The sequence below is a fragment of the Pelecanus crispus genome, chromosome 1, assembly GCF_030463565.1.
Source record: "Pelecanus crispus isolate bPelCri1 chromosome 1, bPelCri1.pri, whole genome shotgun sequence".
Lineage (NCBI taxonomy): Eukaryota > Metazoa > Chordata > Aves > Pelecaniformes > Pelecanidae > Pelecanus > Pelecanus crispus.
The window spans coordinates 103,895,215-103,918,330 of NC_134643.1; the positions used below are offsets into that span (position 1 = coordinate 103,895,215).

Genomic DNA, 23,116 nt, shown 5'->3' on the forward strand with positions numbered 1-23,116 from the left:
TTTTTTTTTTTTTTTTGTCATTAGGTGAGACAAGTGTTTGGGCAGTGGGCTTGAACTGCATCATCCAGGCATGGGTACAAAACAGAGTGATGAGGGAGAGAATTAATCACCACGCTAAAACTATTAATGTTTTGTTTTGATCATTTTGCATCCCACCATTGCATTTCAACTAACAAGAGGTTTCTGTCTTTGACCTACGTGATTCAACTGTTCGCTAAGGTTTTGCCACGCACACTGTCATAATCACTAACAACTGCTTGGGTTTGAAGGTAATTGTGTTTGTTTTCTGGTTCATGCTTCAGGAAAAATTAAAACTTGATGCTGAGAGGGAAAAACTAGAGAGGCTTCAGGAGCTTTACTCCGAGCAGAAGACGCAGCTTGATAATTGCCCTGAGTCCATGAGGGAACAATTACAGCAGCAGCTGAAGAGGGTCAGTAGCAAGTTTCAAGATTGCACTAACTTTGATTTTTTTTTTTTTTTTTTTTTTTTTTTTAAGCATAACATATTCTGTTTCAAGTATCCAACAAAGTGTCTAAACATATTTGCAGCTTATACTCGTTAATAGTAACAAGGATTACGTTTTTTTTGTGGAATGCTTGTAATAGATAATGTGCACGGGGGCAAACAAGTAGTGTGCAAATGGGCAGATTAGAAATCGCTTTGTTGAAGGTTTTTAAAGCGTTGGGCTACTTGCCTGTAATTGGCACCTTAGGCCTGCTGGGTGGCGTGGACACTGTTGTGATGTTTAGATGGATGGTGGAGCATTGTTCTTTACCTGTGTGAGCAAAGACAAGAATTGAACTTTGGTCAGTGGGATCAGCCATCTTAGCAGCACTTTCTTGACGCTATTGTTTGATTTTGTTGTGCGCTCCTCCTTTACAATGCTCGGTGAAGCCATGAATCACTTCTTTTTTTCAGGATATAACTGAGCTGTTAGCCTGAACTATGCTTTGAAAAATTAATTTTGAAGATTATACCACTTATTAAAATAGCTTTGTTTTTTCCCACATTTTCAACAGTTGCACATTGATATAATAACCTTTGCATAAAGGCTAATTGCAACTTGATTTTATTTTGTATTATTTGTAAGCAAAAAAGCTACAGTATTGTCTGTGAAGGTACAGTTATTTTCTGTAGAAAGATTTTAGTATTCATTACTGTTAATTGGGTTCTACAGCAAATATAGCTAGCTTTGGAAGGGGGAGAAATCATTTTCAAAGCATGAGTATGGCAAGCTCAAGAGGCCATCTGAAAGTCAAACTAAGTTGTGGGGTTTGTTTTTTGTTTCATTTTGGTTTTCTGGCTTGAGTGTTTATATTAGGAATAAGGTCTGTAATAGCAGTGACCAAAAGAGGGCTTTTTTGCTTTATGGGAAATGTTCTTTAGATTTTGGTTTATTTGCAGAATTCTGTTTTGGTTTTTTTTTTGAGGAGCAAAAAGTAAAGAAGTCCAGCTTTGGAAATAACCATGTTAAGTTCTTCTGTGCTGAGAAGTTTGCTGTTTTTGAGAGACTTAAGGATTTTTGTAAGTTACCTTCAAAGAAAAAATTAAAAAATCAATATTATGTAATCTCTCATACATATTAAAAGGAAAGAAAGCCTTTCCTGTGCAGTCACATACTTGAAAGTATAAATTAATGAGAAGTTGCAGTCTTGTTGCTGCGGGATGGTAGTAAATACTTTTTCACTATTGACCACCAGGAGGCTTCTAGAAATCTGTTTGGGTGGGTTTTTTTTTTTCCTACCTTCTCTAGTTGGCTTAATAACAATTTTGAAAGTGGGACAAAACTTGAAATGTGGGGTGTGGTTAAATGTACAGTTGGTCTTATTGCATTATTCTAGGCGAACTGCAGTGAAAGTTAGCTGTGGCTGCTGTGGCTGAAGCAGTAGAAGTTATCACTGAATTAGCGCACAGTCTCTCTCAAACACAAAAGTGTGAGAGCAGTTATGAAATTACTCTAAGTATCGTACCCAAAAGACAGAAAAATCTCTTCTTGCCACCCAAATCAGACCAGCCCAGGATTAAATACCTGAGTTTGCAGCAGATTATATTGTGCTACTTTACTGCCAACGCGGTAGGTGTGAAGGTGATGAATTCCCTTATTGCTTCATCTCTAGGACTTCAGTAGCTTCATAATTTGTGCTCAGGGGAGTGGGCAGCCAATTTCACTGTAGCAGCTGGCTGCAGGGTGGGTCTGGAGTTTGGGCTGGGGTTGCAGTGGGCAGCTGGCACACTCTGTATGCTTCCCAGTGTCTGTAATGAATATACGCTGTCCCTGTTGGGCTGGGAGGATGCTTCATCAGAGACTGGTGAAACCTGTGGGCTTGTGGGCACTGAGGGAAGTCATTGATCTTCCTGATGGCTTATTTAAAGTTAATTAGCACGCTTCATCCTTCACTGTTAGTATGAAAGCACCAAAGCTTCCTTGTTCTCATGTGCCTGGGTTTGTAGAGATATGCGTAAAGGAGAATGAGAATAGATGCCTGGATTCCTGCAGAGACCTGAAAAGACACTATCCAGTGCTAGGAAATGCCTTACTCTTCAGATAAAATTCTCCTAATTTTTGCAGATGTTGTGGGCCTGTGGACCTCCCACCACGTCCTGAAGTAAGGGCCAGGTTCTCTCCCATCAAATTTTCTCCAGTGCCATTACAGAAGTAAAGGAGATGCCAGACAAACTTTTATTTTGGAAATCCAATATGGAAACATTGTGTCTCTTGTTTGTTAATAGATTATAAGCTACAATATTTTGGTGTCGATTGTTTTAATAAAAGGGAGGGAGTACACTCGCTACTTGGTTCAGGAAGCCATTACCTACAGTGACAACAATTATCCTCCTACAAATCCCACACTGCTGAGTAGGATCCTTGTGAATGTTATGGTGAGGACTCTGTGGACACATCTCGGAGCCAGACCTTGTGCCCCTGCCACTGTGCCCTGCTCCCACAGGCTGCCTGGGGTCTCGGTCCCCGTGGGTCTGCATGGCTGGTGATCTCGCTGCAATGTGCTTGCAACCACTGGTAGAGATCAGGTACTGCCACTTACCCTTTGGAGGGTTTTTAAGTTGAAATTGGACTTGGTTTCAAATTAAGTACATTTATTTTTCCCCAGTGGACACAATGGTGCAGAATGTGGTGAAATTCTTGTTCCATAGTCTGTTCTTGCAAAGAATATAGTGTTTCGTGAGCTCAGCTGGCTACCAGTTGCCTTTCTGGCTGTTGGTTACCTCCCCTGAAGTCTGTTCTTCTGCCTCAGTAGCAATTAATGTGGTATGAAATAGGCTGAATTTGTTGACTTTCATCGCCTAGGCAAAGCCCTTCTGTTTGTTTTGAATGCTGAAGATGGCTGACTGGCTTGAGTGAAGCGTTTCTGTATTGTAGGTAACCACTTTCTTGTAATTTTTTAGCCCACGGCTTTGCTTTTGATCTCTTCACTATCTCCTACAAGTGAAAGGCACATCTTTGAAGAATAATAGGGAGATGTTGGTATTTCATATAGTAACTTGGATTCTTCAGCTTCTGCATCCCATGTCTTTCCCCGCTACACTGGAAGCTGGTTTTTTTGGAGACCTATCTGCCTATCTCGGTCACTAACCTTTAGGTCGAAATAAGAAAAGGACTAAGTTTTCATTTCTCTAATATGACAAATTACTTACAGGATATAGATTTTCTTATGTAACAAGTTAAGTACAGTGTGCCTATTTTCAAGAGCTTTAGCATTTAATAATACTGTGATTATTTAAAATCCCTTTTTCTTGAGAAGCCTGGAACTTGTAAGTAGGGATTCATGTTATGAATACACAGAATGATGCAGGAGAAAGATTAGTGTTCAGTTCTTGTGCTGAAAAGCACTGTAAGTTTTATCTCATTATCCCTAAGTGGAAGGCAGGTGTGTTCTTATTTCTTGGGTCTTTTCTGCAGCATTCAACCTCTTTTCCTGACAAAACCTGGTGATGGTCCAGGGGAATGCATAAAAGTGGGCTGATGCCCGTTCTGAAGTAACGCACCTGCTGGCTAGGGTGGATGACTAGAGTCCTTAGTTGTGTGTTTGCACAGGGAGCAACTGTCAGCTCCAATTTGGCGGTCCATGAGCAGCCTCCAGCTGAGCATGGTTGGACATCACTGCTGAGGTGATGGGAGTGTGCTGATGGCACACAGCTCCACATACCTTTCATCTTATCTGACTGTATGTCTGTTACTAAAGGCAGTGCTGGTACTTGGGCTAGACCTGAAGAAATTCTAACTGCAGTCCAGACTCCTTCATTTGAGTGTGTATTCCCATAGTTAATTCAGTGTGCAGTTCTCCAGTGTTACTGGGATGACACTATCTGTTCTTTTTGGTTGGTAAGCAGATGTTCTCCCAGTTTGGCATGTGACAACATCACCAAATGGGTTCAGACTTTGGTAGTGTTGCAGCTAGGCTACAGTAGGGTGATCTGCCCAGCCAGAGTGTGCTCACTGCTTAAGAAGCTCCAGCTTGCTCTGAACCCCGCAAAACAGCTCCCTCACCATGCAGGTGCTTCATCTTTCTCAGCCGGGGGTACAGCAGGAGTGATGGGGAAAGGAACATCAAAATAATGATTAGCCCTTTTGCTCTCTCATTATGACAGTAGGTCATTAAAGGTGTTGAGGTCCTGTTTGAACATGTTATACGAGATATGTAAATACCATTTTGGACTGTGATTTTTGTGTGTGTTTGTACTATAAGTATGTCTACTGTGGTGTCAGTGAAAGCATGATTACTATTTTTTTTTTTTTTTTTTTGCTAAAGGATGCTGATCTATTGGACATAGAAAGCAAACACTTTGAAGACCTGGAATTTCAGCAGCTTGAACATGAAAGCAGGTTAGATGAAGAGAAAGAAAATCTGACACAACAGCTCCTGCGTGAAGTAGCTGAATATCAGCGTAGCATTGTCAGTAGAAAGGTAAAAGCACTAACACTCCGTTCCTTTGTTCTTTGTTGTTGAGCATAAATGAGATGAAATGGATCTACAACCCACCTGTAAGAAATAGTCTATCTATAATTACCTATCTGTAAGAAATAATGCAAAACTTCCCTCTTTGAAAAACCTTTTGCAGCAGAGCAAGGGTGATGGCTCAGTAACATCCCACACATATCAAATCATGCACTTCTTCAAAAGGAAATAAAACAATAAAATTCCATGCTCTGTTTGTATATTTGCATACGAAAATTAAACCCCTGAATTTGCTACAAAAATTCCCAAAGTGTTGGGTTCTTTTTCATTAAGAAAGGAGATTCATACAGTCTGGAGAAAACTACAGTTATTTTATGCTCATGATAGGTGTTGATTTTAAATGATTTTGTTAAGATGATAATAGAACACCAAATTAAGAAAATAACTTAATTTTAAAAATAAGTTGTAAAGGTCCTGCCTCAACCAGTTAAATGCCAGTTTTTCAGAGATCAGAAGTTGCATGTCTAAACCACTTCTGTTCCATATATGGAAGCTAGTCACCATATTATCAAAGAACATGTGCAATTGTTCTTCTGTTTTGTCTCTTGAAGAAATTGTCTCTTTACTGCCTAAATCTTATTTCATTATCTCCTTCAGAGCAGTCTTGTAAAAACTTCTTTTCCTACTGCTTCACTCATATGAATGAGTGAACTCTCGTGAATAGGATCCTTGCTGCAGGTTGCCTTGTGCTTTGAAAATAGAACATATAAATTGCGATTATTTTCTTTTTATATTAGGAAAAGATATCTGCTCTCAAAAAACAAGCCAATCATATTGTCCAACAAGCACAAAGAGAACAAGATCATTTTGTGAAAGAGAAAAACAACTTAATAATGATGCTGCAAAGGGTAAGTATTTATTGTCTTTCAAGTATTTTTGGCATGTAATAAAAGAGTGTTTCATAGAATAAAAGAACGTAGAGCACGAGAAAAGCATCAGTCGTGCAGAAGCTAGCAAGAAGGTATTAACATGATAGACATCTTTTGTATCCATTAACGTTTAAAAAAAAAAAAAAAGAAATCTCTTGTAATTAATCAGCAGATTTCCTAAGAGAAAACAGTAGCGGCATTTGATAATCGAGAGGGTTTGATGTGTGCCCCTTCTGAGGACTCAACCAGAAGCACCTGTTAGAAGCCTGTGCCCCCTGTTTGGCTGCTGGAAGTGTGCTCAGACAGTTCAGATTTTTGACTTGTAATAGCCCATACTAGGCCACAAGATGAGCTCCTTAACATCAGCTAACATCTGCTTAATAAGAAGCTGGCATGAACCCTTCACATCCATTTCATGCTTTGCATTTATTCGTCAGAGAAATCATGTTTAGTTCATTAAGCAGCACCAGCATTTTCAAAATGCTGAAGAAAAAACCTTTTGGTTTGGCTGTGGTTATTAAATAACACCTTTCATTACCTTTTTGTTCTGTACCTCCTATTTTTGTTCAGTTCTGCTGTAAATGGATGAAGCTGAAGCTCCTCCATGCAGTTTCTAGCTTTCTATCCCAGCGTGTTTCTTTACACATTTAAGAAAATGGCTAGAGTTTGTTTTCACTACATGGCTGTTGGTATTTAATACAAAATGTTTGGGTTTCAACAGGAAAAAGAGAATCTCTGTAATCTGGAAAAGAAATATGCCACACTTTCCGGAGGAAAGGGATTTCCTGTCAGTCCCAACAGTCTAAAAGAGGTAAAGAGATTCACTGCGTTTTACGTTACCATAAGTAACTTCGAGCGACACTTCATGCAAAAGCACTATAATATTGAGTGAAGTCCTATTTACACAATTTTTTCTGAGATGTGATGCAATTACTTTGTAAAGCTATTCATGGAAGTCCAAATGCATGGGTGAGCAAAAATAGCTTCTCTTGACATTTTCCCAGATGTGACTGGTATCGCCTTGATCTCTTGCCCTGGAAAAATGATCATTTTTATGTCGGGGGAAATGGTGTGTGGAAGGGGATGTGTAATTTTCTCAAAATAGACAATTAAATCTCATTGAAGTGAAGAAGAATGAGGTCCAGGAATAACTCTGTTCAAGTACAAATACAGTTCAGTCTTATTTTTGCACTGTAGATTTTACCATTGCCTCCCCCCCTTAGAATACTAAGGCTCTGCAGTAAAGCATGACATCTGTACGTTTTGATCTTTTTAAAAAGCATTGAATTGAAGACTTCAAGCTATTTTGATTGTAAGATACCTATTGAGCTATTCATTTAACTATTTTGAATAGTTAGAGTAAAGGTGTCAAATATTTCTTGCTGGAAGAACTGAGTTAGTTTGGGTAATGCATGGTGAGACCCAGAGCTTACCTGCAGCTGTCAAGACTTCATAGCTTTGAGGGTACCGCTTTACGCCTCAAGGTCTGCGAGCAAGGTCAGTGTAAGGTAAGCCGTGGCTTGTTGCAAAGATTCAGTCAGCATGTACGATATTAGCGTTAACTCCCCATATTTATCTTCTTGACTTGACTTGATGAATCTGCAAATTGTAGATAAACATGGAGTTATAAATGGAGAAGCAGAAAATCTAGCATTTAAAATACGCTGACAGGTATCTATGGCTGCTTCATTAACTTCTGCTGAAGAGGTCTGACTGAACTTGCCGGATCTGCTTGCATCAAAGCCCTAAACAAGGTCTGCCCCATCTAACAATGTAGGTGTCACTGTGGGAAGTGGGGCTCTTGAAGTCTAAAGCAAACACGTGTCCTCTCAGCACCTGGGAAATGTGATCTTGCTTATTTGGCCTCGAAGATCCTGGTGAACCCCCAGCACATGCCAGTGGGGTTGAGAACCTTCCCTCACTGCAAGCCATGTTGCAGGTGCTTAGACTTTCAGTGTCCTAGGTTGCGCTCTGAGCTGGACATCTGACCTCCCACCAGGACATCTGGCAAGTCTAAGCTTCATTGTTGTTCTTTTAAGATGAATCTGCTCATTTTCTCGCTGGAGAGTGGGTGCTCTCTCTCATTTTTGTCTTTGTATCTACATAATGGTTTGTTTAACCATGGATATTTCAAAATGCAACTACATTAAGTGAGCCTGACAGTCTTTTTATTGAAATGAATTATTCATCAGTGTTGTTCTGTTCACTGTAATGAAGTCCATTAGGGCTTACTCTAAGGTAAAAGAGAGAAGGAACGGCCATGGGTTATTGGTTTTAAGCTCAGTGTCCTCATAGACTCTCTCCTATAAAGGAAATGCCTTTCCTTGCCAGACGTTGTTTGTCTTGGTTCAGTTTTATTTTTTTCTCTGACTGTTCAGGCACCTTTAGAAAGCAGGCACCAAATAGTACACAGGCTTAAACAGACTTCCTGCACGTAGAAGCTAATTTCACCACGCAGTTGCTCATGTATCGGCCGAGTCTGTGGTCCAACACTTCCCAGCCCCTCCTCACCAAAGCACATGTTTGTGACTCTCCCATCCATCGTGAAGCTCACTCCCTGCATGCACAGCAACAGAGTAACACGCCTTACGTAAAGAGGCAGGATGCTTATCCTTGTGCTTAAATAACTGAGCAAAATCAATGCTATTTAAAAGTTTAGCATTGACAAAGATGCCTGATCTGACTTGAAACCATTTATTTGATCTAATGTAATAGGGGCCTGAGCTAATGCACGGTGACGTCATTCGTTCTTTGCTTTTTTTAACCCCATGGTGAATCCCCTTTGGGGTTGTGAGTCTGAACTGAATGTAATGGTGAAGGTGCTTTTATCATCTATAAAAATGAATGCAGTATTGCAGTCCTAGACTTGCCAAGTTTTGGTTACTGATATACTGCTACAAGAAGATGGTTAAGCAAGTTTTATGTTTAATCACACTGGACTCTATTTTACTGTAATATGGCCACATGTTTTGAGAGGGAAACTTTAGTATCTTACCCAGTCTCCCTCTCATATAATAGTTCATCACATGGTATCTGAGTCAAGATTTGCCTCCTATTTCTAGAGTGCTCTGTTCACAGTATGATAGATACTTAATTTTCCAGAACTGTGCACCTGCTTGAAATAGCTGATAAAATGCACTGAAAATTATGCTAATAGATAACAGGGTTGGTATTTTTTTCAACCTGCCTTCTATGGCCATTGCTAAATTTATGCATTTTTAAAAGAAGAAATACTATAGCAGTCTGTGGCTTCTCTTACTGCTGAAGTATACATACTGGCATGTTAGTGTGCTGGTACAGTAAGTAACAGAAACATTTGACTTTTTACAGTCTGGCATCCTATACACTATGGATTAGAATCCATATGTTATTTTTTAAATAACATTTATTCAGGTAACACCAGAACACATGCGATAATTGCATTCTGCCATTATATCTCAAATGTGCCTGCCTAAATCTTCCCTGCAGGCAGAAGCACACTCTGATGTCCATGCCTTCCCTCAGTCTGTCACCTCCTGTATGATTTAAAAAAAAAAAAAAGGCAAATTGTAATGGTTATGGGGCTAACAGCATCTTACCTGAGTCTCCTGGTAACACCTAAAAGTTAGAAGCAACTTCCGGACAATGCAAATGGAAGGTGTTGTGTCAGTGTAACTGACAGAGTAGCAATGGCTTGTCCTTATGTAAGTTCTTCCCAGTTCTGTTAGTCATTTGGTTTACTCAAACTGGCTTAATAGTTAGGCAAGAAACAAATCAGGGTAAGTTATTTTATTTAAACATGGACAAAAAAAAAAAAAAAAAAGAAATAAAAAGATGGGTGAATAAGATTTGTGCTTCCTTTTTCCCCAATCTGCTTTCCCGAGAAAGAGCTACATAATTTCTAAAGGGTATTAAATTTCAGTAAAGTCTTTTGGTCACTTAATGTACCTTTGCTTTTTGATCACACAAATGTATTTGTTTAAATGAAGAACAATTTTCAGAATCCAAGTATTAAACATTTGATAAGCTTGATGATAATTTTTTTTTATTTATGATGAAGTATTTCAATGATAACAAATATTTGGCTGTATCACTCTAAACTAACTTTCATCGTACTGGATACATTAATACTCTTGCACGTCTTTTGGCTTTTGCTCCTTTTAACTTCTGAATTCCTCCTTTTAGGGCTATATCAGTGTAAGTGAAATTAGTGAGCTGTATGGCAATTCCACGAATATATCCCCTTCCACTCAGACCCCCACAGATGCTGAAGCAATTGCCACTGAGCCTTCCACGGCTGTGCTGACCAGCCAGCCACAAAATAAAGAGGTTTGTTTGAGAGACATTTCCCTTTGTTTGCATTGTTCTTTCATGGCTGCTTTTTTATTTTCTTTCTATTTTTTTTTAATTTTTTGGTAATTCAACATGTAACAAATTGACCCTAAGGCAAACTGCTGTCTGCCAGTTACCGAGTCAGATAATGATTTAATAGTAAAGCTGAATTACTGTTCCAGTTGTAAACTGTCTTTGATGATGTAGACGGGCCTTCGAAGGCCAAAAAACCTGAATGCTTATGACCCAAGCAGCAACAAGTGACAATAATTACTCATTCAGTGGTGCTTAGGTGTTAATTTTGTATGGTTTGTAGCTTTTTTTTTTTTTTCTGTGAGGTGGTAGAAGTGTATCTTGAATATTTGGGGGAGATGGGTAGCTTCTACTTATCTTAGCTGTTTCATGGAGTCTGTCCAACCTGTGTCTTCTAGATTACTCTCTCTTTTCCTCGTTCTTTGTGATGTTTTTGCCTTTGTAATGACCATAGCAAATTTTGAATAAATCCCCTTTTAAAGGAATGGAATAATCTTATGAATGTAAAGCCATCTATCTTTGTGTTGCAATAAGGCAGCAGCGTGTTTAGAATTTGGCATTTCTGTGCTGCTTCTGGTAGTTAAATACTCCTCGAGAGTTGCAATGCAACACATCTTTTTCCTGCTAAACACTCCAACAAACACAGTGCTAAAACTGCAGCTTGTATGTGCCGTATCTTTTGAGCAATTCCAAAAAGAAAACTCTGTGTGTAATTTCTCTTTTTTCTATAAAGCTAAGATCACCTCTCTGTTCTGGATTTGTGTTTCCTCACTCTCTTTCTCCTCGCTCTATTGCTCAACTTCCATCAGTCCATTGGCCTGAGGTCATGGCTACTCATGTAGATCCTATTCCTTTATCTGATACACCTCCACCTCTGCCAGCTAAGAAACACCGCAGGCAACAACAGGTAACAGATTCAAAGCTGATAACTTGGGATTATTATTTTTTTTGTTTTGTTATGGTGGCCATGAAGTTGATATATATGTGTGGTTCTTTGAGTGATATGATAGATCGTTAGTCCATTGTGCTTGCAGAGTGTTGCGCTTAAAGGCTTTGCCATTTAAAAATCAACACATTGCATTATAGAATGTTACTGAACAGAAATTCTCCTTATATAAACAACCCAGAGGCAAATATTAATATTTAGGAGCCATTGTAACTGTCAGAAGACTTGCAGCAATGAAGTACAGGTGGCTGCATTTGAAATCCTAAATTAATTTTTCATATACATTTGAACAATGCCTTTTAAAAGCTGTACCAGTTTTAAGCCACCAATTCATTACAATAACCTGTTAATAAATGTTTTTCTGTGTAATAGGATTCCACTTGTACACTAGACATGAGTTTTTTTAAAAAAAACAACATTGGTACAGGGACATGTACACAAAATGTGCACATGAATTTTATGTATTTTCTTAATCAGCTTGATTTTAATGTGATATTTGTAGAAATCCTGGAAAGTATTGTGCAGCAGGAGGTACTCTGTATTTTAGATTTTGTTCTTTCCAGTGAAGTTCCCAGACTATTACCTTCAGTATATTCCGTATATAGCATAACTGAGCAAGTAGGTCAATTCATTTTGTCAAAACTGTGTAACAAATTACATTTGAAGCATTTCAGAAATCTGGAAGAGCGAAAGAAGCAGCACAGGGAATGCATGTACATGAGTGATACTTTACCTCGCAAGAAAACAACTCCGTCTGTATCGCCGCACTTCAATAGCGCTACACTTGGACGAAGCATTGCATCTAAAGTACGTAGTTGCATGCTATTAACAGCCTTCCAACATCTATATAAAAACCTATATTATATCAGACGTAAGGTTGGGTAGCACTGTAAGCATTACGTAACCCCTTAAATCACATCTGAAATTGACTTTGAAAGAAATTCAGTTTTATTAACATATGGGAATATCCATGAAGCCTTCCATACTCCTAGCCTTTATTCTCACCTCTGGAAATGCGTGCTGTAATAGCAATCTTGCATTTTGATTAAGGTATCTCACGGATTGTATTTCCAGGCTAGTTTAGTTTAAATTCATTGTAGAGACTCGACAGTTTGTTTTCCTTCCTAGCTAAGGCCTCTAAATGGCAAAGATAAAGTTGTGTATAAAGTGAAAATACTCTTTATTTGTGATGTGGTAAATCAACAAACAGCAGCAAAGTGGAGATGTTACTCTGAAAACATTTTGGTCTAACAGAGACTGTGCACAACTAAAATATCTATGGCTGATTGATATGAAATGACATTGCTACCCATGACAAAGCGAGTTATTTTACCATTAGTTGCTGATACAAAAAAAAGTCTTGAAGTGTAGTTTTAAGCACATGTTTACAAAATTTCCTGCAGGGACATTTACCATTAGGACAGAGCAACAGCTGTGGCAGCGTACTTCCTCACTGCCTGGCAACCATGACCAAAGAGTCAGAGTCGAGAAGGATGCACAAAGGTAAGGCCTTTTTATTTGATTCATTGCTGTTAGTGTTCAATTTTTCAGAAAATAAGTCTGAAACTGGTGTTGCTATAATCAACAGGGCTGTAAAATAAAAGTTTCCTTCTTGGTGAAAAAAGCAAGCTCTAAATGTAATTTGCAGATACCAGCTGTTAAGATGATGATGTAGGCGCACATGTAGTTTTGAAGTATGTGGTCACCAAATATAAGCAAGTAAGCAAGAAAAGTATATTGAAAAATACACGTTGGGTTAACTGGGTAATTTCTGTGAGTCACTTTGCGGCAATATGTTAAAGATATTACATGTTGCTTTCTTTTTTCTTCCCTTTTTTTTTTTTAAATAATTCTTTTCATTTTGTGATCTTAAAAATTGCTTTTCACAGGTGTATATTTTTGCCTGGACAAAGTAATTCCCCAGACAGAGATTCAGTATCATGACTTACCTTTGAGAATCTGTAACTGTGCTATTGTCACCGTTCTTAAATATTTGGGCTACAAAATAGCAAAGGAGAGAAGTGTTTTATCATGGATAGATAGCTGCATTTTTGTAATAGGGACATGACAGTTCTGGATCCAAGAGGAGGTTACATCTTTGAAGCGTGAGCTTTTAGGCTATGGGATTCTGTGTCTGTTGTTTGTTGACTTGAATCGATACACTTAATTTCTGCTTTAACGAGATGCATTATTCATAAGTGTCCCAGCTTCAAATGCAGTTGCTTCAGTGCCATCTGTCAGTTTCTTTTCTTTCCGGCATCTGCAGCATTGTTATTAATATAAGTGCCAAAGGTCCTTATGTAGAATTGCAGTGACTAAGCCTGAGCTGAGGTAGGATCCATCCTGTTGTTGGCAGAGCTCTTGGCAGAGCTAGCAGCTGTTAAAGGTCAAAGAGCCCGACTGAGGTCAGCCATACGCACCAAGATGACTCAATACAGGGATGGAACAAGCTTGCTGAGGAGGGGTCATGATTTACTACATTCACTTTACAGACCTGATCCAGTTGTGATTCGGGTTTTTTTGAGCTTTCGTTAGGCAGCAGGCCTTCCACAAACCTACCAAGCTGTGGCTAACTAATCTTGAAGTATTTTGGATGTGATATGAAAGGAGCTTCATGCTCAGCTTGGAAAGTTTCCTTGAAGTAATGTGTTTGCAAGGGTAGAATTGCTTGCAAGTACATTCATACGCATTGTTATGCCATTGTGCAGAAAACACTTTGTTTCAGTTTGAAAATCAGTAAGGATGGTTTGGCTAAACTTTGACGATGAGATCGCATGTTTAAAAGCGGAAATATTTCTGTACAATGGTTGCAAAAGAGCATTAGTGTGCGTCCTAAAACACAATTACAAAGCGTTACCAAACCTAATATAGGCAAAGATAAGAGTTTTAAAAATAAATTGATCAGTTTTAATGTTCCTTCTTTTTGTTGGCATACAATTAAGAAAATCCTAAGAGTATAAGCAGATTTCTTGACTTGAGTGAGAAAGGAAAAAAAAATACCTCCACAAACCAAAACTGAATTATGGCCTGACAAAGAAGAGAGGCAGGGGAGAATGAGAGATGTATTTGTTAAGGCACTTGGCTCAGTACTTGTCATATTCCATGAAGAATCATGTGTGTTGTACTGCCTGCCAGACTAGAAGATGGCCATTATTCTTTGAAAGATCCAGCAGTTTGAATGGAAATACCAGGTTAGGAAGAGAGCCTTATAGGATTAATTCGTACTAGGAAAGAGGACAGTTCTAAACGGCCTATTCTGAAACATCAGCATTGTCAAAGGGAAATGATGCTGCTGGCAGGTGCTTTACTTGAACTCTCACAGGATTTGCAAAGTAAGAGAAAGAGTCAAAACACGAAGGATATAGGAATGCAAGGATTATTTGTGGCTTGACTACCTCTCGTAGTAATTAGTGAAGGGTTTATTCCCTTTGCATTCAACATGGAGCTCCGTGAATTTCTTGCTGTTGGAGGAGCTTGAAGAGTGTAACTGCTTTCTCTTGTTCCTAAGTGCCATTGTTCCTAGGTTTCTAGGTTTCTTTGTCTCAGTAACACATGACAAAAGTTTTCGCGTGGCTCTTTCTGCTGGTATGTAGGTATCCCACTGCAGTGCAGAACTCAGCAAGTAAAGAGATGTCCAAGTCAGGTGGCTAGAATCAGATCCTAGAGCATTTCTATACAACTATAAAAAAGGGCCAGGGCATGCTGGACAGACGTGATCATCCATACTGCATAACTGTCTGTCAGCATCCCCCCCCAAAACTGCTCTGGGCTGCTCCGACTAGCTTGCTCCATGACAAATGTGGTTTTGAAGGGGGACAGCCCTACACCGTGAGATAGACACCAGCCCAGGCTGTGTCAGCTCAGGCTGGAGGAGCAATCCTCGGGCATCTTTCATTCAGCCTTATAGTCATAGCCTTAATGAATGTTGTGGTACAAGCAGAGAGGGGTCTGTGTTCAACTTGATATGATTTCTGGTTTCCCCTAGCACCTTATACCCACACTCAGCGCGCAGAGGGAAAAACCAAGCGTTTCTTCCAAGTCATGAATAAAGGATGTGCATTTCTGCGGGACAGTGAGATTTGGTAATGTTTTGAACATGGTGTACTACTTAAACATACCACAGAGTAAAACTGAAATGGAATATTATTGTCAATTAAAATTCTGAAATCTTATTTGGCTTCCACTAAAATCAATGATACTCGAGTCTGTGTAACTAAGATTAATTTCAGCAGACATCCTTAAATACATCACTGAAAACTAAGCCAAATCTCATGTCAGTGGACACCTTTGGTGATGTTCTTTTACTCCATCACTCTGTGATAAATACACTGTATTTCTTACAAAAACATTCTTGAGGTAGATCAGATTTGCCTTTTCAGACTAAGTGAATATTTTGGAGGAGTAAGATTTTCTACCAAATCAGTGGAACTCTGCAAATGTATAGGTACTGCTTATACTGATAAACATGCTCTCACTTCTCTTCTGGCTCCAAAAATTAGTTGTTCTCCTAAAATAGGTGATGAATAGATAAAAAGTGTTCTTGACTTGTCACGTGTATTGAACCACTGCTTGCTTTCCTTGTGTTTCTTTTCCCACTTGGCAGGTTTTTCACTCCGTCAGTTTTCTGTGTTCAAGGTGATGTATTGCAAACGACATGGCGGGCTCGGGTTACTGATACCTTGAGCATATAGCTGCACCACGTGCATTGGAGCTGGGTGTGCTCAGCTTGGTGGAGATCCAGGGTCTCGAATGATAAAAGCCATTTCATCCACGCTGGAGCACTGGCTATCATGCAGTGTCCCACACACTGCTACACAAAGAGGATGATGCGGTCCTGAAGCAGTATTAGTAGCTTACCACGTTCCTTAGGCCTTAAAAGTATTGAGCAAACTTCTAGGCCAGATGTTTTGGTGTGTTCATATAGATCTGAAGAAAAGTATATTCAGCAGTGCGTGGAGGAAGAAGTGGTAGCTCAGCTAGTTTGAAGATATTATCTGAGAATCATCTCTAAATTAGTAATGGTATCAAATGAGTTTTCTCTAATTTGCCTTCTCCAGTTTTTCCAATTTCAGTCCAAGAAGGTAAATGTAAAAGTCCGAGATGAAAAAATTCAAAGTAAAAAATGAAGTCAGAAAATGAAGAACAGCCACTTGACTTTGAACATGGATTTTAATCTCTTTGTCTTTGCGCAGGAACAAGTAATGTCTACAAATATAAATTTTAGGTCAGATCCAGTAGGAAATATTTTAGGAAAGATTTTAAGTACTAAATAGCCTTTATTGTAGGATTACCAAAACTGTGTTTAGTCAGTCATGTGAGTTCAAGTATTGTTCTTGAAAGAAACACTCAGTATCGGTAATCATAGCCTGAGTTAAGAGCAACTTGTAAAATGTTTAAGAGAATGCATCTTTGATATAAATCGTTAGTGGAAAAAGCTATTTGTTAGCAGCCATTCATGAGGTATTTTTGAAGGACTGTATTTATAAATTCACCTGCTGTGTACATGCCTTTGCAAGCAAACCATGTGAAAAAAAAAAAAAAAAAAAAAAAAAAGAACGAAGAAGCTGCTATTTGGTACAATCTAGAGACCTCGCTCTTTGCAGGTCAAAACTTGGCCCCAGGAAGCTCCCGTGGGGTGCTGGGTGCCAGAAGCCTGCGCAAGGGCAGGCAGGAGGGAGGGTTAGACAATTCAGTCCCACTGATTGCAGGATGGACTCCAGAAGGGAAGAGGGAACCGTTAGCTGGGAGTTAAGATGTAAGACCAGACACAACACTGGAAACAAAACTGTTGGGACAGAGAAGTTATGTACCAGCAAGATGATTACTTGTATTCTTTCTAAGCTCTACAGAAAAACAGTATACTGAGGGCAAGGTATATATGTACAAACAAATTATAAGCTTTTCAAAGCAGTTTGCCTTTTTTTTTTTTTTTTTTTCCCCTCTCTTTTCAAACTCAGGAAAAGCCAGAAGAGGTATGGAAACATCCCTTTACATGGCTGTATCTATCATTGACATGTTTTGGCAAAAGTACCAATTGCATCAGCACTGTCAAGTTGTTCCCAAAATCTTGGAAAACTTTTAAATAATTGTTAAATAACGACAGCACTTCAAAATCTCTTTTTTTTTCCTGCTGTCAAATGCCCTGTCTCAACAAAACTTCTGATTAATGCTAATATCTGCAGAACTGCAGCTTTGTGCAGGCCTAATTTTTTGCTTCTTTGCTCATAGCCACACAAATAGAGCAGAAAATTTAGAAATCTTTGCAGATCTGTGGGTGACAATGACAAGGTAGACAGACTTGGGCTTCCTACTTTGGCATGTTTCCATACAAAAAATGTATCTTGACATGTTAATGTCAATCTTTAAAAAAAAGAAGAAAGAATGGAAATAAAAGAAAAAGTTGTACCATGATCTTTTTTATGAAGTACTATTTTTTTAACATACTTGACAGTGCCACTTTCAATAACAGCTTTCACCTATAGTTCTGACCTCATCATAATTTTGTGGTGGTATATCTGTTTTTTGTGACTCTGCAATAACGCTTTCAGATTTTTTTTTAACAATATGGCTTTATGGATATTTGCAATATTTTGCTCAACAGTATGACTGTTAACAGTGTTAAGTTCACTGTTTTACTACGGAGAATACAAGCCAATGCAACAAGAAACATTTTGGCTCTTCTATCATCTTAGACTTGGCTAATACAAGTCTTGGCTTGTGGGAAAATTCTAGTAAAGTGCTGGATCTTACGAGGAGCCTAATATTTTTAAGTGCATGCTCTGTGAATAGTCACCTGAGCAGTTAAAAATTCCTTAAGCAATAGATCGTGCCTACGTGATGCGTAAGTGCGGCTGCAATGGAGGCAGGTTGGTTGCGAGGCTTCTCGGTGTTGGTACGCAGCTGATCCTGAGCTTTGAACTGCCTGTTGCTTACGGCATGAGGAGAAAATGAGAATATCATGTTATGTTTTGTTTCTGTGAATGCATCTCATTTTGCAACCTAACGACTGTATATTTCTTGCAGTGTTTAGCTGCATTTGCATGATTACATAAATTTAACTGATAAATGTTTTACTTAAAAATGGGTTCTTCATGGAAAGTTGACCGAGAGTGTTTGTAAAACTGCTGTGTTTCTCTATGCCTTTTAAATGGGTTTATTTTTCAGTGAAATATAAGATACGGAATTAAGATTTCCGAGTAGTCAAGGTTTTGCAAAGGGCTCAATAGAAAAACATGCATTTGAATAAAGTTCTTTCAGTAATCTATTTTTTTTTTCTCTCTTTCCATAATGAATAATTGATAACTATTTCACAGGAGCAATTAGTCATTCCAAAGGTTCAAGTATGAAAGGTAATTGCTTATCTGCAATAACAGCAGCATTTGCCATAATAATGGTAAAATAAACAAACTGCAGATGTGAATCAGTAACACCTGTGTTGTGTGAAGCTATTATCTATGACTGCTGAGGTGTATTTCTGTCCCTTTTGTCTCTTTTACTAATCAGTGCAATTGAACTCTTACTGAAAATTAGTGTTCTTTCAAATGGCAAGTAAAGTCCTATTAGTTCCTTAGAAACCAGCTTTAACTGTCTGCAAGAAACCTTTATGGTACAGAGGGAAGCGAGGATGCAAGAGGAAACTATCTGCCTTAGAAATGCTTGTGGGACATGGTTTCCTTAATAATATGCTTTAATTATCCAGCTTCAGTCATGCTTTTCAGATACCTTTTGGAGACTATTATAGCCTTTTCAAGGTAGAGCTGCAGTTGTTGGCTCCCTGAACCAGGACTCTCCCCACTCCAGCATGGCAAAAAATACCAGACAGTAACCTTGTATCTTGTGCAGATAGAGAATGAGAATAAGGCAGGAAAATATTCCCACTTTAAGCATGTTTTCCTAGCATCAGTGTCTTAATGGTGTCTAGTAAAAATTTTTATCTGGACTTTTCTGCATTTGTACATTTGTCTGCATTTTTCCTGTGTCTGTTTATCTTAAATATGTGGAATGTCAGTGGCTGCCTTCCTGTATGGATGGGAGGTTTTCATGTAGTCTACCAGTCTCTCCTAATCTCCAACTCTGCCACCAGCTCAGATTTTGGGTCAGGAATGTGCAGAGAGTATTATAAACTTGACTGAGTATCAGAACCGTCAGAAAGTCTCCCTTCTTGCATTGACTGAAGGAAAAGATGAGCGGTGCAGTTGCATTTATAATAACACAGATTAAACAAACCTTAAAAGGGCACTGTAAAATAATTTCAGCAGTTAAAACGACGACTGTCATTATACTGTCCTCTTCATTAGGCAAGCTCAACAATCTCTCTAAGTCTGTACAAATACTGCTGCATTATTTACAAAGAGCAATGGAGACATCAGATAAAAATAATTCTGAAGAAATATCTTTTAAAGGACACATAGCCAAACAAAGTTCCCTGTGTTCAAGAAGGATGGCTTTTCAGAAAGGATGATTTTGTGGAAAACAGCGCAAAGAACTCGGATGTTGCCAAAACCTTATTTTTCTTTACAGTCATTGAGCTATAGGGATCTGCTTCAGTCACACAGGGTGAACTGCAGTTTCAAAACTCTAGGAAAGTACCTCTACACTAGTAACTATAATGATGTGACAAGCAGCCTGCATTAATTCAGCCCAATTTGCAGTTACCAGAAGGCAAAATTCCCCAGACAAAAAATAATCCACATTCAGTAAAATCAACCCAGCAAGTACTCAAGACCATTGAACATCAGGACTTTTTTTTTTTTTTCTTTAATTTAATCAGTGTCAGTTCTTCTAGATCCCTGAATTTAGCTGCATTACTTTCCAGATCAGGCCTAATTTTCATTTTAAAATGCAAATTTCATTCATTCAAATTGAATTTTAATAATACACATATAAGAATGTATATTGAAAAGTCAGCCATACTAATCTGCATATATTTTTGTCCATCATGGATAAAATAGGTATTTAAAGGTTTTATTTCAGTTATGATTAACTTGTGAAATTAACTGTAATGTTGTAGTACCTTGGTCATGGCGCAGTTAAGACTGAGGTGGCGGTCAAAATGTTTGTGCTGCTAACACGTTATGTTTGGGTCACAAAATTTCTGTGTAAAATAAATGTTTCCTCTGTACTCTGTAGGGTATAACCATCAGCGTATCTGTGAAAACCAAAGGCAGAAGTCTCCTGAATTCTACAGCAGAACAGCATCTGAATCGAATGTGTATTTGAATAGTTTCCATTACCCAGATCGTAATTACAAGGACCATGCCTTTGATACACTAAGCTTAGACAGTTCTGACAGTATGGAGACAAGCATATCAGCATGCTCACCAGATAACATTTCCAGGTAAATCATCTTTCTTTTTGCTGTTGTAATGGTCATAGGGTTATATCAAAAAAAAAGAGAATAGGTACATGTTGATGCTATGGTAACGTGAATGCTGCTAACTGGTTAAGAAAATATAAGATCACTAGACAGCCATAATATTTAGTATTTGTGTAGGCCTCCAGGTTTAACTATCATCTCACTTGTTTATTTAAAGATGGAAAATAAAAATATGGAGAGGCCAAGTGATAATGTTGAAAGCCACAGAAAAATCAGTGTCAGTCCTGAACTGAAATAATGTTGTCAATGCTCTTTTCAGAGTGGGCAATACCTGAGCTTCCTTCCCTGGTCACTACAGGGAAGGAATTTCCTGTGGTAGGAAATTTCTTGAAGACATCTGCTGGCCATGAAGTACACTTGTTCTGCACATCCAACACGTTAACTTACTAGAGCCTTATGCTGAAGCACTTAGGGCTCCTCTGGTGATCTATTTTTGCCCTTTCCCCTCCCTTTTCTGGGTCGGTAAAAATGAATAGATGACACTGAAAGGCTTAGAGCCCTTGGCTGCTTTTCTTATCCTCCAAGGCTGTCAGCTCAGACACCCCTCTTCGGATAAAAGGAACATCAATGATCCGTGTTAAAAGAAAAGTCCAGCTGAGTCTCAAAATTGTGTGCAAACAATTTTCTTCCGAGAGTCTGGTTTTAATGATAGCGCTTTCATTTCTGCTCACAGTCCTGCCCCAGCAGTTTAACAAGCATAAGTGGAGGCTGATAATTAAGTACCGTGTTGTCACAGGATTAAGAATCCCTTGTGAACACAAGGACAGCTTTTTTGGCTAGCATGTTGTGTTTTATTCGGCATCTGTTTCCTGTAACGGGGTATCAGCCCGCTGATTTCCTCTTGTACTCTTTATCACTGCAATGTTAAGCATTTCAGAAAATACCAGCGGCACTGATTCTGCTGGCTGGTTTTTGTTTTGTTTTGTTTGGTGGGTTTTTTGGGTTTTTTTTTTTAAGTGAAAACATTAGGACTCAGGTTTTGAGGATTCTTGTATTTAAATAGATACGCAGTTGGCAAGTTTCTGATAGCTGGAGACAGGCTGGGAATTAACTCTTATCTCTGCAGTAATCAAACATGGCAGTGGTACAAAATCTGTCTCTTGTTGATTTGCTGCTCTGACCATTTTGGAGGAAGATGGTGTGTGTCTGAGCTATCTCGAGGCCATCTCATGGAATCTCCAGCCCAGGACTGGGAAGCCCCCACAGCTGTGAAATTTCACTGGTGCTGTTTGCCCATCTGTCTCCCTCTGGCTCTTCTGAAGCTTCCAATACCAGAAGGAAAGGAAAAAAAAAAAAAATCCAAAAACCAGAAAAGGACCCATTACAACAGACATTTCAGTTTCTCACAAGGCAAAGATTGGTGAGGGAAGAAAAGAGCATGGGCTGATTTTGTTGATAAGTCTTGGAAGATAGGCAGTTAATTTTCCTTGACAAAACTTCCCTTAAGCAAAATGAATTCAGATTGTTTTAGATGGTGTTTGAGAATCTTTTCTAGCCATGTCAGACTTTAAGGGAAAACAATTAATCTTGCTTTGTTCTGATACATTTAAAATATGTAAGGTATATATTACCTTGTATAAGGTGAGAGAGACTGTTTTTTTTGCTGGAAATGCATAAAACCTGTCTGTTCTCAAACTACAGAAGAAACAGAACTGCTGTAGTAATTCATCAACTCACCAAACAGTAGTTGTTTCAAGATTCGTTAGCAACTTGTTTTTTCGTGGTTGAGGTTTCAGAGATTATGATCTTCTCTTATGCATTAATTTCTGTGAACAGGACAAGCAAATCAAGGATGAAAAAATTTCACTAAGCTGAAGTATTGACAGGTTTTATATGGGAAAATCTAATGCAATTGACCATCTACTAGGTTGCTCAATTGACTTAATTTATGGCCCCTTTGCTTTTACTGAAGTTACTTGACCCAGATTCTCCAGGCCCATCAACTAAGCACAGTGTGGCCAAACTAGGCTTAGGCATCTAAGTCAGTGGCCCTGTTTTTTTTCAGAGACAATAAGCTTTTAGAGCTCAGCTAGATTTCACATGGATCATACCTTTTCTGCAAGCTTGGCTTAAATGAGCTATGTTATTTTTGTATCGTATTGTATCCTCTCATGAAATGTATATGGTTGGACTTGATGATCTTAAAGGTCTTTTCCAACCTAAATGATTCTATGATTCTATATCCCCAGTATCAGACAGAGAAATGTCTGCTGATGACTGGGACACTTCTGACAAAAATCCTGGTCTTACAGACATAACCGTCAGAGGCATGCTCAGAAAACAAAGGATGTTTTTCTTGCTTGTTTCTTTTCCTTGCCCTGGACACATATTTGGACTACTTCCATTCTACCTGTGTCCCTTCACAGTTGGTCTGTATGTTATTCAGTAGCATGAATAAACCTGCCATCTGACACCCACTTCCACTTGAGTGGTCAGATAGCATTGTCAGTACAATCCCAGGTTAAGTTTCTCTCTGCCCTAAATATTTGAATCCATTCTATTTCCTCATGTTGTGCTTTAGTCTAATGGCATTATTAATGATAATATAGTAATATTTAACATCAACTGTTTTTCTTGAACAGCATAAAATGAAAAAAAAAAAAG

The 23,116-nt window shown here is 38.6% G+C and overlaps 1 protein-coding gene across 2 annotated transcripts in view; it reads left to right on the forward strand.

The window, feature by feature from the left end:
* The window catches only part of PHLDB2 (pleckstrin homology like domain family B member 2), a 58,069-nt gene that overhangs the window by 24,873 nt on the left and 10,080 nt on the right, over positions 1–23,116 (forward strand). Inside the window, exons 5-12 of one of the 2 annotated variants that reach the window (XM_009478245.2) lie at positions 303–431; positions 4,771–4,926; positions 5,715–5,825; positions 6,568–6,657; positions 10,011–10,154; positions 11,803–11,943; positions 12,540–12,639; positions 20,266–20,473. In XM_009478245.2, coding sequence (XP_009476520.2) covers positions 303–431; positions 4,771–4,926; positions 5,715–5,825; positions 6,568–6,657; positions 10,011–10,154; positions 11,803–11,943; positions 12,540–12,639; positions 20,266–20,473 — 1,079 coding nt within the window. The remainder of the gene's footprint in view (positions 1–302; positions 432–4,770; positions 4,927–5,714; positions 5,826–6,567; positions 6,658–10,010; positions 10,155–11,802; positions 11,944–12,539; positions 12,640–20,265; positions 20,474–23,116) is intronic. The other variant, XM_075720325.1, reaches the window with a different exon arrangement.